The sequence below is a fragment of the Engystomops pustulosus genome, chromosome 4 (assembly GCF_040894005.1).
Source record: "Engystomops pustulosus chromosome 4, aEngPut4.maternal, whole genome shotgun sequence".
Classification (NCBI taxonomy): Eukaryota; Metazoa; Chordata; class Amphibia; order Anura; family Leptodactylidae; genus Engystomops; species Engystomops pustulosus.
The window spans coordinates 92,457,110-92,473,582 of NC_092414.1; the positions used below are offsets into that span (position 1 = coordinate 92,457,110).

The window sequence follows — 16,473 nt, forward strand, 5'->3', positions numbered from 1 at the left end:
GTGAAAAATCGCACCTAACGTTCAAAGGCCCAAACCATCTTACAAAAATGAGAGTATGCATAAAAAACAATGTCCACATAAATTAGACATTTAGTGAATGTTAGTTATTACGTTTTTTTGCGGTTATGACTATGTATGGAAAAAGTAGAACATTTTGAAGTTCAAAAATCAAACATTTTTCCAAATTTTCACCAAATATCTGGTTTTTCTCATAAATAAATGCAAAACATACCACCAAAATTTTTCAAATAACCTGAAGTACGATGTGTCACGAGAAAACAATTTTAAAATCACTTGGATATGTTAAAGCGTTCCGAAGTTATAACCACTTATAGTGACACAGGGCAGATTTGAAAAAATGGGCCGTGTCAGGAAGGTGAAAAGTGGCTTCAGCGTTAAGGGGTTAATTGAATCCATTTGGCATATACATACATTTCTTCAATTGGATATTATTTAATATAAATGTAACTGCATGAATATAATTCCTATAAAGGATGTCCGGCAGTTACTGCATGTCCCATAGATGTCCTGTGGTAATAAATGCTGAATCCAGGTGGTCAGGCAGGACTCATATAGAGCATGCATGGTCCCCGCTACAAGACAATATGGACATTTATGGAAAATGATCTTCACACAAATACATTTTTTAAATAATATGCTCTTGACAAAATGTTTATATATAGCAGATTAATTAAATTAAATTTAGATGTCCAGATGAGAATAGCCCTTTAAATAGTTTTTGTGCTGAAGGTATGTAACAGTATACTATACATTCGTTCAAGCTTTGTTCACACAACTCCTTCATGATGCGTTATTGTTTTCTGTCAAACTGATTATACCATTAATCACAATAATCATCCAAATTGTTGTGACTATCACAGAAAATTACAAAAATAGGTAGAGAAACATATCTTTCGGTTCTGTGATAAATATGTACCAGAAAATAAACTAATCTTAAAATGTACTGTAGTTTTACTAGCATGAAAGAAATGTTGGAGTTAATGTGATAATATATTGGCATACTTTTTGTTCTGTGGGCACCCTTGCAGGCAAAGAAGACAATCTTGGCAAAGCTCTAATTGCTTAGACAGACGCTTAAGCATGCATTCTCTAGAAAGTGATATTGATCCTTAGAATAATTGATTCATTTGGCATATAATTGCTGCCTTTAATGCATTTAAAGTGCTAACAATATTTTGACTGCCCCTGTAAGTCTTCAAAGACATGTTATCGCTTATTTGCATCATTAGAATTAATATTTGCTATATGATGAAATGAGATTTGATAATAAATAAATTCCAGATTTAATATGGATTTTTATAAGTTTATACAAAACTTACATTTGGACATGAAATGACAAATACAATGAAGCTCAGGCAGCAATATATGAAAAATAGGCTATAAAAATGGTAAAAATTATTCCTTGCCTGAAACAATGTTCTTTTTGAGCAGCACACTAGAAATAAACAGGATTGTGCTATATAATACACAACTAGGGAACTATAGTTGTGGCTTGATTACTTGCTATGATTAAGTGTGGTTCAGAGCTCAGTCTGCAAATGTGCTTGGATTTGGAGAATCATGGTAACACTAAAGTTAGCTATAGCACACAGATTTCTCTGTAGGGATTAATACTAGTTAAAGAGGCTGCGCTGCAGCGACTTTGCAGTCAATTGAGAAAAATGAGAATATGAACACTGTCTACCGCGCACTGTAATTTGACAAAATGAAAACTCATTAAATGATAGAAACTGATAGAGCATGTACAGTGCTATACAAAAAAACATGTATTGCTGCTGTAATTATTGTCAAAATAATTATTATATAATGCAATAAGGTATATATACTTAACAATACACTTCACATTTGCTTCAATTAATAATAAAGTACAGAAGCCATGTGGATATTTGTCAACAATAAACATTATTGTATCATAAACATAATGCATGATGCATGATGCATGACCCCAGCAAATATAAAAAGGTAACAGAAATAGTTAAACTAGTCAACCGACATAATGATGATGTGGACAGTCTATCACTTTTAATGACTGCTCATTTACATTGCAGACAATCCCCTGCGAAAATCCACAGAACCAATGGAGTGTTGGTGTCTGATCAATTCCAATGTGTGTTTTTGCTATTTTGGTAGTAGCAGAGCTTATTCTTGCTCTAGAGGGAAAGCAGAAAAACTATCCAGGGACAGACAGCTGTACATAACTATGTATATTTTGAATATCTAACATATAAAGCTGAATATGTGTATGTGTGTGTATGGGTGAATATGTCCGTTAAAGGAATCTGCACCGTTGCATTTACACTTACCAAATTTTGCACAGTCGCTCCATGTGACTGAGGGAACATCATAGACAAGGTTTTGAGCTTAAATGTTCACCCCTTGTTTTCCAAAATACACTTATTAACCAACATATGCAGGAGCCATTGTCTGCTGCTGCTGTGGCAATTAGAAGCTCAGCCGTGATTGGTTGCTATTCTGCCACAGGCCATTAATATCCCACTTGGACTACTGCAACATTCTTCTCTGTGGTCTTCCAGCTAACTCTAACTCTCCTCCAATCGATCCTTAACTCTGCTGCTGAGCTAATCCATCAGTCTCTTCATTTCTCCTCTGCCTTCTCTCTCTGTCAGTCTCTCCACTGGTTACCCATTGCATAGTAAATTCAATTCAATACTAACCATGACATACAAAGCCGTCCACAACCTGTTCCCCTCATTTTTCTCCCACCCAATACCATCTCTCACGTAATCTTTGTTTCTCTCAGGACCTTCAGCTTCACTCTATTACCATATTTACTTTCCCCCTCTTTCCAAACCTTCAAACATAATGTGAAAACTCACCTCTTCAGTATCGCCTATAATGCCTATAATTACTGCACTGCTCTGCTCCCTCACATTGTGTCTCCATCTTCACTCTCATATAGATTGTGAACCCTTATGGGAAGGTCCTCCTTTTACTCGTCTCCTGATCGCGGGAGTGAACTGACATGCTGAGTTCACTCTTGCGGTGCAGCGTTCGGGCCGTGCATTCCCGGCAGCATGCGTTGCAAGTGTGATGCGAGTTCATCGCATCACACTCGCAAGTGTGGAATGGGCCTAAGTGTTTGATGTAATATGCAGCAAACACTTACCGGCTATGGTGAAGGCTCAGTCCATGAGCCCTCTCCAAGCACATACAGCCGACGCTTATAAAGTTGCTAAACAGGGCTTAGCTGGTCAGTCTTTTACTTTCTTCTCATGTTCAGTTTGCACAGTTGTACTTATCACCTCGATATGATGCCTTGAGGAGCCAGGACAAGAATCTTCACAAGAAACAAGTTGCATAAACGGCTCTCTACAGTTAAAATATGGGCATTGACCAACAGAAGCTACTGATGTCTACCATGTTTTAGATACCTAAACTTTATTTTAATATTGAATAAGCTTCTAGAGGTTTGTAGTTAAATAATGAAAACCAACACTCAAGTTAATCTATTGAATGTAATGTTCATCCATTTTTTTTGGATTTTTTTAAAACAATGACAGAATTACTGTTACTAGATCTAAACACTAAGTGATCTATTTTATTCACAGGGAGCAGCATTAATTCGAATGTTGGCAAATTTTATGGGCCACAAAGTATTTCAGAGAGGACTGCAAGTAAGTAAAATATTTCATACAAATAAAGATAATTTATGTCATTGCATGTGTTTAGATTTTATCATTTTGATGCTATATAAAACATAATCTATTGTAGCTTGCACTTTTGAGATGTTTTATAAGGTAAAAAGCTATAAAATTACTGTTGTCTTTACTAACATAAGCAAAAAATGAAGGCATATTTATTAGGCTGCATTCACACGAACTTATGAAAATAGCAGTATGCTATCCGTGCCGTACCATCTTTTTTTGTTGGTAACAAACGGTCACATTCATTTCAATGGACAACACGTCCAGCAATCTCCATTGCCATTGTTTACACTGTACCATACCATACTGTATACTGGCCGTACAAAAATATAGAGCATGCCTTATTTTCTCCCGTATTTCAGTTCCATATGCCCTTATGAGCATGGGGAATAATAGGGATAAATATGGGTTAAATACGTGCTGCATACGGATAGAGGACTGTATGGATACGTATGTATGGTCTCAATACGGCACGATAGAGGACTGGAGAAATCACACATTTGTGTGAATGCAGCCTTATAAGTAGTAAAAACAGTATTATGTGATTTGACAGGATTATCTTAAAGGGGTGTTCCCACTTACATATTACATGTTATTGTTTGTATAATGAAAAGTTATAGAATTTTCCCATATACTTTCTGCATCAGTTCCCCCCAGTTTTCTAGATCTTTGCCTGCTGTCATTCTAAAAAAAGAATTCATTCTTTACTTTATGATTTGTGAAGCGCTACAGTATTTGATGGTGCTATATAAATAAAGATTATTATTATTATTATTACTTTCAAAGTATAGAAATCTGTCCATGGTCATTTGATTTCAAACGAGTGCATGGCTCATTATTATCACAGAGTATATTGGAAAATTGTATACATTTTCATGATAAATACAATAATATTTATTTGATAACCCCTTTAAGGACAAATTACGTATTCATCACAGACATTGTGAAGACTGAGCAGGGTAGATTTACTGAATCTGTCTAAAGATTAAACAGTGTAGACTTAGGCTGGAATCTTAGAAGTTATACCAATGGTTTAGACTGTAAAACAAATGTAGTGCTTGTTTGGCTTATTAGATATTTTTCTTTGCAACTAGTTTGGTTTACTTTTATGCAAGTTGAAATATTTAAACAGCACTCCTTTTCAGTAACTCATTAAGTTTTTCCCACAGAAATTGTATAAAACGTGTAAATCAGTTGAAAGACTAGATGGAGCGTGGTGTTTTCTGAGCCAGAATTCTGGTGTGTCCTAAGAATGTGCTCACCCTTACTTAAGACTTAAGATGTGGTTATGGTCTCAGATTTTTAGTGACACCCAACTTTAATACAATATTGTTACAAACTAGCACATTGAATGACATGAGACAACTACCAATGTCACAAATAAACTTTGTGTCATCCAAATCTGGAGCATATAAGTTAAAAAATGTTGATCTCTTACCTTGGATTCCCTTGTTTATTAACAGCTATAGTGAGCCTCACAGAGAGACCAGTTGCTCACCGGTCAGTAAAATTAAAAGAAATTTCAATGTTCTCTTTTTTGATGAAAATACTTTTTATTCAAAAACCATTATAAATAGCAGAGGTACATTAGATCGGAAGACTAAAAAAAGAAGTATCGCCTTCTGCAACATGTTTCAAACAATAGTTCTTTGTCAAGGCTTGACAACTCACAATTTGCGTTTCAATCGTATTGCAGTAGACACTACTTCTTTACTTAGCCCCTCTGCCTGATTTACCCCTGCTATTTGTAATGGATTTGGAATAAAACATTTGTTTTTTTATTTTAATCAAAGAAGAGGTCACTCTTAATTGAACATGTCAATCAAAAATGAAAGTTAGTTTGGGATTTTCAGCTTATTAAATTGTACCCTTTTTTAAGAACATGAACAGAACCTCTTATCCTTATGCATAGTTGTTATTATTTTTTTGATTTTATTAGAAAACAATGAAAAAAATTTAAGAATCCCTTCTTTTTTAAATAAAATATCCTGTATTTTCTAACCTCTATTCTTAATCTTTATTTGGATTAGCCATTGAAACAGGAACCTCTGCTGTGTAAAATAGACTAGTCGCTTAAAGTTTTCTAGCTTTTCATTAATAAAGTTCAACATTTATCATTTTCTTAAATGTAAGCTGGTGAATGTCTCTAATTTTCAAAGATCACTCTAACAACAAGCTGAAAATTTGTTTTTTGATTGCTATGTAACAGATTCTGTAACAACCAATTCTACATTAAACAATTGAAAGCAAACAGAAAGAACATTAAAAATAAACAAAAACAATGAAAGTCATTTATTCTGGCAAAATCTGTTTTAGGGAAATCATTTTACGGGCTGCTGTGGTTGATGAATTATTTATAATGTGGTATGCTACTTAGAAATGTCCCTTAAAGTAAATTGATGTTCACCTGAAATACAATTATGCTAAGATAGAGAGAGCAATCAATCTTATCTGTTCTTGGTAAGCTTTTCATTTGGAATTTTAAATAAACTACATTTGGGATCAGGTCACATTTAGAACCTTTGTCTTAACCCTTAAAACTAAAAGAAAACACACATATTAACAAAGGAAAAGAATGGCAGAACAAAATGCCATGTTTAATATAAAAGATGTCTGGTCTAGAAATATCATTTTAATATGATTTGCCACGGCTGTTTTTGAACTGCTCCTCGTAATCTCCAGGAACGCATTTCAGAGATTGCTATATAAATCTGCTTATTAGATGTTTCCCAAAGGGGGCAGTAGCAATAAGAATCTCTGATAAGCTAAGCCTAATTAAAGCTTTTATAGACACATTGCATGAGAACTAAATTCTATTGTAATGTTACACTAAATCCCATAGAGTATACTTGTCTCCCATGCCAAAAAAGGTTAAAACTACAATTGAAAAACTGTGTTAGCTTTCTGCTTTTTAAAAAAACTTAAATTCTGTTCTAGTACACAGTTCGTATTGTAGCTGCAAGTCTAAAGCAATGGAGAAAAGAGAAAACCTGACCTTCTTTCACAGCTATTTAATTAAGTGGGTTGTACTATATTAAACCATGTAACCATGTATATATACTTGAATGTTAATATAGAGTGCAGAAAAAAAATTTATATATATATATATATATATATATACATACACACAGTGGTGCAGAAAGTATTTGGACTCCTTAAGTTTTTCACTCTTTGTTTAATTGCAGCCAATTGTTAAGTTCAAAAAAGTTCATTCTTTTGCTCATTAATGTACACTCTGCACCTCTTCTTCATAAAAAACTGAAATGTAGATATTTTTGCTATTTTATCAAACAAGAAAAACTCACATGCTGCCCATTTTCTTCTGATCCTTCTTGAGATGGTTCTACTCCTTCATTAAAGTACATCTGTGTTAAATTAAACAGATTGGACTTGATTAGGAAAGGCATACACTTTTCTATGTAGCACCTCACAGCTTACAGTGCATGTCAGAGCACATGAGAATCAAGAGGTTTAAGGAACTACCCCATGAGCTCAGAGACAGATTTGTGGAAAGGCCCAGATCTGGTCAAATGATTTTCAGCTGCAGGGACAGCATTACTGATTGTAATTGAAGGATCATACAGCTAAAATAACAAAGCAGTGGCTTTAGAACAACTCTTCAACCCTTCTTGACTGGACAAGCTACAGCCTGACCTAAACCCAACTCAGCATCTCTGGAAAATTGGCTGTCCACCAACATTCAGAATGTAACCTAAGGGAATTTGAGAGGATCTGCAAGGAACAATGTTACATGATCCCCAAATCCAAGTGTGACAAAATTGTTGCATAATTCCCCAGAAGACCCATGGTTGTACTAGCCCAAAAGGTGCTTCTGCTCAATACTATAAATACTTTACCCATAAACATATTTATGAAATTTATGATTCAGGGAAAATGTATTCATACAGAGAACCCCTTCCAAAAGATACGGGGGAAGATTTCTTTTTTGCATTTTATTTTAGAAAAAGAGACATTTTTTAACAGTTGGGGACTTTTCTGTATTTGCACTTCAACTCATGTACAAGTCCAAGCAGGATTTGCTTTATCTATCTTTATTTTTTGATGTTTTAGTACATGTTAGATTTAAAGACTGCAACTTTTTAAAAAGTCACAAAAAACGTGCACAAAACTTGCTTAGTCTTTAAATTGGCTGGAAGTAAAAGAACAACAGTTCCTTTTTTTAAAAAAATCACTTCCACCACATCAGAGAAACACATAACAATCACAAATTCTTGTATTATCTAAACAGACATAGAGGGACAGAAATATGTCTTGCCAATGTTAAGCTACGGTTCTCAGGACAATTGCTAAAGACTTTTGGTAGACATTAACCGGTTAAGGACCGAGCCCTTTCCTGTTTTTTTCATTTCCATTTTTCACTCCCCATTTTCTTGAGGGCCTGGATATTACGCTTTCACTGAGCGCCCCAAATGACATGTCTACTTTATTCTTTGGGTTGGTATGATTACGGAGATACCAAATTTTTATAGGTTTTATAATGTTTTCATACATTTACAAAAATTAAAACCTCTTGTACAAAATTTTTTTTATTTTGCCATCTTCTGGCGCTAATAACATTTTTATACTTTGTTGTACGGAGCTGTGGGTGGTGTCATTATTTGCGACATTTGATAATATTGTCAATGATATCATTTTTAGGACTGTACAACCTTTTGATCATTTTTTATAGATTTTTTTTATATTTTTCAAAATGGCAAAAAGGTGCCATTTCTGAATTTGGGCGCTATTTTCCGTTACGGGGTTAAACGCATTGAAAAACTGTTAATATATTTTGATAAATCTGGCATTTTCAGACGCGTCGATACCTAATGTGTTTATGATTTTTACTGTTTATTTATATTTATGTCAGTTCTAAGGAAAGGTGGGTGATTTGAATTTTTAGGTTTTTTTATTATTATTTTTTTAACTTTTTTTTATTTTTCCTTTTACTATTTTTCAGACTCCCTAGGGTACTTTAACCCTAGGTTGTCTTATCGATCCTATCATATACTGCCATACTGCAGTATGGCAGTATATGAGGATTTTCCATCTCATTCATTACAATGTGCTATCAGGACATTGTAATGAAGGGGTTAAAACTGAATATCCTCGGGTCTTCGGAAGACCCAAGACTACCATGGAGACGGTTTGCCGCTCCCCGATGACGTCACAGGGAGTGACGATCCTAGGTATGGGCGCCGCCATCTTTTTGAGGCTGCCCTTTTGAGACTTACCGGCTATGGAGAGGGCTCAGCCCGTGAGCACTCTCCATGCAATGGGACCCGACCACCGCCGTTAATATACGGCAGGCGGTCGTGAACAAGTTAAACTGCACACAACTGGCCAGTCAGAACACTCATGTAATATTTGGTAAAACTTTGGTCTTCTGCTTATATATAAGAATAGCTGAACTAGAGTGGTTTTTGAAATGGAAGACTTGAAGTCAGGACCAGTTCTAGGACCACCAATACCCCCTAACATTTGATGCAGATTTCAAATCCTGGAAAAATTTCCTGCTACTGAAACTCATTCTCTTTTATAGTAAATTTATAATGTAAGTATTTGAACTAGGGATTTCTCATTAGTTGAGGAAAAACTTGTTATCATTATATGAAACAATAGGCATAACTTTTTTCCTACATTTGAGCCAATACAGTGGTAATGTTGGTTAAGCTTGATGGCTTATGTCTTTATCTGCCTACGTGAACTGTATATGTATCAATAGAAACATAGTTATAATTTAATTTATATAATACATTATTGTCAAGAGCACCACAAGATTCAGCATGCTAAAGACCCAACAATCTTTCTATTCTCTAACTGTGCTGCAAACAGTCTAAATGACAGTTATTGTTGCCGCAATTCTCAGTATGGTTATTGTAGGCAGTGCAGCTCACTGATTGTCAAAGACTATTGCAGGGAATGGATATATTTAAGTTTTTATTAATCTGAATAAAAAATGAATAAAAAGTCCTGTATGTATATTTGTACATACAAATAATAAATGAGAAAACATTTAAATAATGTGTAATGCATTGAGAAGATACAGAAACACAGAAGATAGTGAGTCTGGCCACTGAAACCCCATACTTGCATGACTAACGTACCCTAGGTGGTACGGGACAACTAAAAGGCAGTCCCTCTCTACTACACAGTGCAAAATACAGACACAAGGATGAAACAATACAAATGAAATAAGTGGAGTTGACAGAGCTTGGTCACAACAGATGGGCCAGCGCACTAAAACACCAGACAGAAGAAAGGCCATTAAAATTCAATATACCAGAAATCAAAGATACAAATATCAAAGCAGTAAGGAAGCCAATGACTAAACTTCTTTAACCAGCCATAAATATGTGATCTCAAAGGCCCATGGATTTCAATCACCAAGGGTTAACTTATGCCGGACCAAAGATATGCTGCAGGAAAGAGACAGCTGTTGTGTTAATCAGTTCAGTCAGCAAAACAGCTAAACCAGTGTTCACACAAGTCATACAAGAGATACATTTAGTATCTTCTCAGTATAATGTTGACCCAGATATTCCATCATGAGATTTAAAATCACTGAACCTTAGAAAAGTGGGAGCTTGACCACAACTATATTCATTGTTACACAAATGTAAAAAGGCATAATCATTATAGAATTTAGAAAGCTCCACAGGGTCCATCTGTGAACTATTCAGATTCCAGCAAAATAAAATATCATACCCAGCATCACAGAGAGCTGAAAGAGTAGAGATGCATGATAACGCCTCCTTGCACTTCTTGTAATATTTTTAACCCTAGAATATGAATATATTTGGACAAGGGCAACATAGTTACTGTATAGAGCAGATTGGTAAAGATTTGCTGTTCTTAAGCACTTAAACATTCTTTAGTGTCACAAGAAGAACCTGTAATAAATATTATCACCTCTGATTGCAGAGGAGGCTAAAATGTTTCAGTCATTGTAGCCATCAGTCACTTACTTGGACTTTGTTCACTACCCTTTATGTTCTTGAAATATAGCTAGCAAATATATGGTCGCAATGGGGATAGCTGGTGTTCATTATAGCAATCATAAGCACTTTGCCTTAAGCAGTCCTGCTTTATCCCTGGCTCAAATAATTCACACAACAATCACAGTGTCAATGACTCATACTCTGGTACCTTTTATGTATTTTTTTTATAAGCAAAGTAATAAAAATTATTAAGTAATGCATAAAGTTCTGAAAAACTTTTTTTGAATTTGCTACAATAATGAAATTCATAATTTTATAAAATAATGGTTAGTGTATACTTCATTTAAATATTGAAAAATAATAATGTTAATTATGAAACATTTAATTATTCCCTTATTTTCCTATAGACAGTAAGTGTTTCATCTGGAAATTACTACACATTGTACAGTTTTTTTCCCCCACCAGTTGAGTCAAACTCAAGTAACTCAAGAAACAAATGCTCGAGTGCTCGTTTCGAATACCAAACCCCATTGACGTCAATGGGAAACTCGAGCATTTTTCATGGGGACCAAGGCTCTGCACAGGGAAGCTTGGCCAAACACCTGGAAACCTCAGAAAATGAGGGAAACACCACAGAATTGGACATGAAACAGCAGGGGCAGCATGCATGGATGCCTCTGAGGCTGCTTAATCGCACTATTACGCCAAAATTATGGGCAACAGCATGGCGATGACAGAGTGACCGAATGAGGCTAGATAGCATCTAAAACATCCAATAATTGACACTGACACTATAGGGGACGGCATGTAGAGGCAGCGGCAGCAGCGACATACCACAAATGGACTTTTGGCGAGGATAACGTGTAGCACTGTATGTATCAGTATTTTGCCTGGTTAAGGCAGCAGAGAGGAACCAAAGGAGGTGAGCAAGAAGCGCTGAAATTATTTCCTATGTGAACAAAAGGTTGACGGTATATTTAGTCGATAACACAGCATAGTGGCGACATAGTGACCATGTCCCATAACGTATCTGGTGAAACACCCGAAAAATGAGCCTGACACAGCTCGTTTGCTAAGTGGACGACATGTGGAGGCAGCAATGGAGACGACTTCCATGATTAAGAGCGACAGTATGGGGCATCTATATTGCGCTGCTATGATTGAAACTTCAGGTCTCCAGCATGGCGGCGACAGACAGGCCGAGTTCCATTATGTATCTGGTGAAACACCCGAAAATTCTGCCTGACACAGCTTGTTTGATAAGGGGACGATGTGCTGTATTTCCTCTCGTGCTCCAGCGTCTGGGGTATAGACAGTTGAAAGTTGAGCATGGAGACATTGGTAGACGCTGTGGAGAATCGTGGAGGCGAAATGGACAGGAAACAGCAGGGGCAGCATGCATGGATGCCTCTGAGGCTGCCTAATCTTGGGAGGGAGCTGGCGGTCCGCTGCCAGTCTTTCGCCTGTCCAAGCCCCTGTCTCTCGGCTCCTCCCCACCCAAAATGGGCCTGGGGGCCAGAAGCGTTTACTTTGAAAAAATTTTAATGGGGCATATGTGGCATCCATATTGCGCTGCTATGATTGAAATTTCAGGTCTCCAGCATGGCAGAGACAGATGGGCCGAGTTCCATTATGTATCTAGTGAAACACCCGAATATTCTGCCTGACACAGCTCGTTTGATAAGGGGAGGATGTATGGAGGCAGTAAGTTAGTAGTAGATTAAAGGTGCTGCAGTTAAAACTATGTTAGTTGGATCTTGGGATGGAGCTGGCGGTCCGCTGCCAGGCGAGTTTTCACCTGTGCAAGCCCCTGTCTCTCGGCTCCTCCCCACCCAAAAATGGGCCTGCGGGCCAGAAGCGTTTACTTTGAAATAATTATAATTTTCAATGCAGGTGGGGGCTACAAACAGCACTTCTAAGAACCTTTTGTATAAGATCAAGTGTAGTACTATTCTTATAAGTAATTAGCCTTGTTATGGCGGGGGAGGGGAACGTAAACAGATATGCAAGTAGCGCTGAAATAATATCGGTGAATGATAAAAGATTGGCGGTATATTTTGTGGATAACACAGCAGGGTGGTGACAAAGTTAACAAGTTTGATGTGGAAGCCGTGAAAACAACCCAAAATTCTGCCTGACACAGCTCGTTTGCCTAGGGGACGATGTATGGAGGCAGCTATGTGAACGACTTTTGGAGGCAGCTATGGAGACAACGTGTGGAGGCAGCTATAAAGACGACGTGTGGTGGCTGCTATGGAGACAATTAAATTTGGATAGTGCCTGTATGTGGCAGTCCAAAAACTTTTCAAACCAGAGGACCGGGTAGGTGGACCTCCAGAAAAATTAAATACATAGAGTACTATAGCTAGAGCCAGTTGGCCCTGGCAAAAAATAGCCACTTTCCTCTGCTTTAGTGTACAAAGAGGAGGAGAAGGAGGAGAATGCGGAGGAGGAGTGCATACATTATTCAGGTTGAGCTGCTTTTACCTGGTGGAGAATGGAAATCCTGAGAAATCCAGGCTTTGTTCATCTTGATAAGCATTAACCAATACTTGGATCAGCAAGTGATGTAACACTCAAGAAAAATAAATGTAAAAAATTACTGTCTTTATAAGTAGTATACAAATAATCAAAATACACAATAGATGAACTACAATGGATTAAAAGCCATGTGTGATACAATAAATAGTATTATAAATAGGCAAATAGTTGTATGGCAAAGCCCAAAGTATACATGCAAAAAACAGTCAAATATGAGTAAATACATAGACTGATCCTGTAGGATGAAATGACAAAGGTGAATTTGAAAGCAAATACCATACCAAATGGAGATCACACACGAGAGTTGGCCCCGACACGTGTTTCGCTATATGCGCTTTATCGACAGGCGTGTACGCTTATTGGTGATGATGCCACCAGCTGCACTGAAAACCCGTTCTGACAACACGCTAGCGGCAGGGCAGGCAAGAACCTCCCAGGCATACAGCGCCAGTTCGGGCCACATGTCCAGCTATGAAACCCAATAGTTGTAGGGAGCTGTGTGATCATTTAGTTTGATGGTATGGTCAGCTACGTACTCTCTCTCCATCTTTCTGTAAAGATCAGCCCTACTCTGCCGAGACTGGGGACAGGTGACAGTGTCTTGCTGGGGGTGAGATAAAACTGGCAAAGGCCTTGTAAAGCGTACCCCTGCCAGTGCTGGACAAGCTACCTGCTCACCTACTCTCCCTCGCTACTTGTCCCGCAGAAGTATGCCCTCTGCTGCTAGCGCTTTCAGAAGGGAAATACTGTTTCAGCTTGTGCACCAGGGCCTGCTGTTATTCATGCATTCTCACACTCCTTTCCTCTACAGGGATGAGAGTGGAAAAATTTTGCTAGTACCGTGGGTCCAGGAGAGTGAATACCCAGTAATCGGTGCTGGAATAAATTCTTTGAACGCGAGGGTCACGGGATAGGCAGCCTAGCATGAAATCTGCCATATGTGCCAGAGTCCCAACGTGCAAAAATTCACTCCCCTTACTGGGCTGACTCTCCATTTCCTCCTTCTCCTCCTCCAACTCCTTTTCTTCTTCTTCCCATACATGCTGAACAGTGAAGAACTGAGCAATGGTCTCCTCTTCTGTCTCGCCAACATTCTCCTCCTCTTCCTCCTCATCCTCCTCCACCTCCTCCGATAGGCACTGAGAAACAGATCTGAGGGTGCTTTGGCTATCAACAAGGGAATCTTCTTCCCCCGTCTCTTGTGACGAGCGCAAAGCTTCTGACTTCATGCTGAGAGTTTTTGAACAGGCCAAGCAGCTGGATGGTGAGGCTGAAGATGGCGGCATCGCCACTGACCATCTGTGTTGACTCCTCAAAGTTACTTAGCACATGACAGATATCAGACATCCACGTCCACTCCTCATTGTAGACTTGAGGAAGCTGACCGACCTGACTACCAGTTCTAGTGGAAGTTGACATCTGGCAGTCTACAATCGCTCTGTGCTGCTGGTAAATTCTGGATAACATGGTTAATGTTGAATTCCACCTCGTGGGCACGTTGCACAACAGTCGGTGAGCGGGCAGTTGGAGGCGCTGCTGCGCTGCCCTGAGAGTGGCAACATCTGTGCTGGACTTCCTGAAATGCGCACAGATGTGGCGCACCTTCGTGAGCAAATCAGACAGATTGGGGTATGTCTTGAGGAACCGCTGAACTATGTGATTTAACACATGGGCCAGGAATGGCACATGTGTCAGTCTGCCGAGATGCGGAGCCGCCACCAGGTTACGTCCGTTGTCACACACAACCATGCCTGGCTTCAGGTTCAGCGGTGCCAGCCACAGATCAGTCTGCGCCGTGATGCCCTGTAATAGCTCTTTGGCGGTGTGCCTTTTATCGCCTAGGCTCAGCAGTTTGAGCACCGCCTGCTGTCGCTTAGCGACGGCACTGCTGCTGTACCTAGAGCTACCGACTGATGGCGCCATGCCCACGAATGGTAATTCGGAGGAGGAGGTGAAGGAGGGGTGGGAGGAGAAGGAGGCATAGTAGGCCTGAGAGACCTGGACCGAGGTAGGCCCCGCAATCCTCAGCGTCGGCAGTATATGAGCAGCCCCAGGGTCAGTCTCCACCAAGTTAACCCAATGCCCGGCAGCACTCGTCCACGTGTCTGTGGTCAGGCGGATCTTGTCAGAAGCGGCGTTGGTCAGGGCACGGGTGATGTTGTCTGATACATGCTGGTGCAGGGCTGGAACGGCACATCGGGAAAAGTAGTGGCGGCTGGGGACCGAATACCGAGGGGCAGCCGCCGCCATGGGGTTACGAAAGGCCTCGGTCTCTACCAGCCTATAGGGCAGCATCTCCAGGCTGAGTAATTTGGAGATGTGGACGTTGAGGGCTTGGGCGTGTGGGTGGGTTGCACTGTATTTCTTCTTGTGCTCCAGCCTCTGGGGTATAGAGAGCTGGACGCTGCGCATGGAGACATTGGTGGACGCTGTGGAGGATCGTGGAGGCGAAGGTGTGGTTTTAGCCCAGGAGGTGTTTGTGCTGGGGTCCTGGGCAGGGGGCTGACTAGCAGAGGCAGCAGATGACACAGGGGAAGAGCAGTGGTGGACCCGGCCGGAGGTGAACGGCCTTGGTTCCATTGAGTGGGGTGTTTTGCATTCATATGCCTGCGCATACTGGTGGTGGTTAAGCTAGTAGTGGTGGAACCCCTGCTGTTCCTGGTGTGGAAAAGGTTGCATACCACAGTCCGTCAGCGATCCGGTGTTTCTTTAAAGAACCTCCAGACTTTAGAAAATCTAGCCCTTGCCACGGAAGCTTCACTACGTGAAACATTTGGCGCTGATGCACCAGCTCTGGCCCTCCCCTTCCGTCTGGCCCCAACACTGCCTCTTCCAACCTGTTCTGGTATAGGACTTGCCTCCATCTCACAAGCACTGTGTTCACCCGGCCTATCAACCCAGCTTGGGTCTGTCACCTCATCAACCTCCGATCCCTCAGTCTGCTCCCCCCTCGGACTTCCTGCCCTGACAACAACTTCACCACTGGCTGACAACTGTGTCTCCTCATCATCCGACACCTCTTTACACACTTCTTCCTCTACTTTATGACCCACAGGAAAACCTGGGCATCGGGAAAGAGCTCAGCAGCAAGCGGACAAGTGGTTTGTGTCTCTGGGAAGGGTCCAGAAAACAGTTCCTCAGAGTATGCTGGTTCAAATGCCAAATTTTCCTGAGAGGGGGCAGACTGGGGGGAAGGAGGTTGAGGTGGAGGAGCTGGAGGAGTGCTCACTTGGGTAACCTGGGTGGACTGCGTGGAAGACTGACTGGTGGACAAATGGCTAGAAGCATTGTCCGCAATCCACTAC

The 16,473-nt window shown here is 39.7% G+C and overlaps 1 protein-coding gene across 1 annotated transcript in view; it reads left to right on the forward strand.

Annotated features, from left to right (window-relative positions):
- The window catches only part of TRHDE (thyrotropin releasing hormone degrading enzyme), a 452,112-nt gene that overhangs the window by 275,313 nt on the left and 160,326 nt on the right, over nt 1-16,473 (forward strand). Inside the window, exon 7 of the mRNA XM_072146727.1 lies at nt 3,591-3,656. Within this exon, the coding sequence (XP_072002828.1) occupies nt 3,591-3,656 (66 nt within the window). The remainder of the gene's footprint in view (nt 1-3,590; nt 3,657-16,473) is intronic.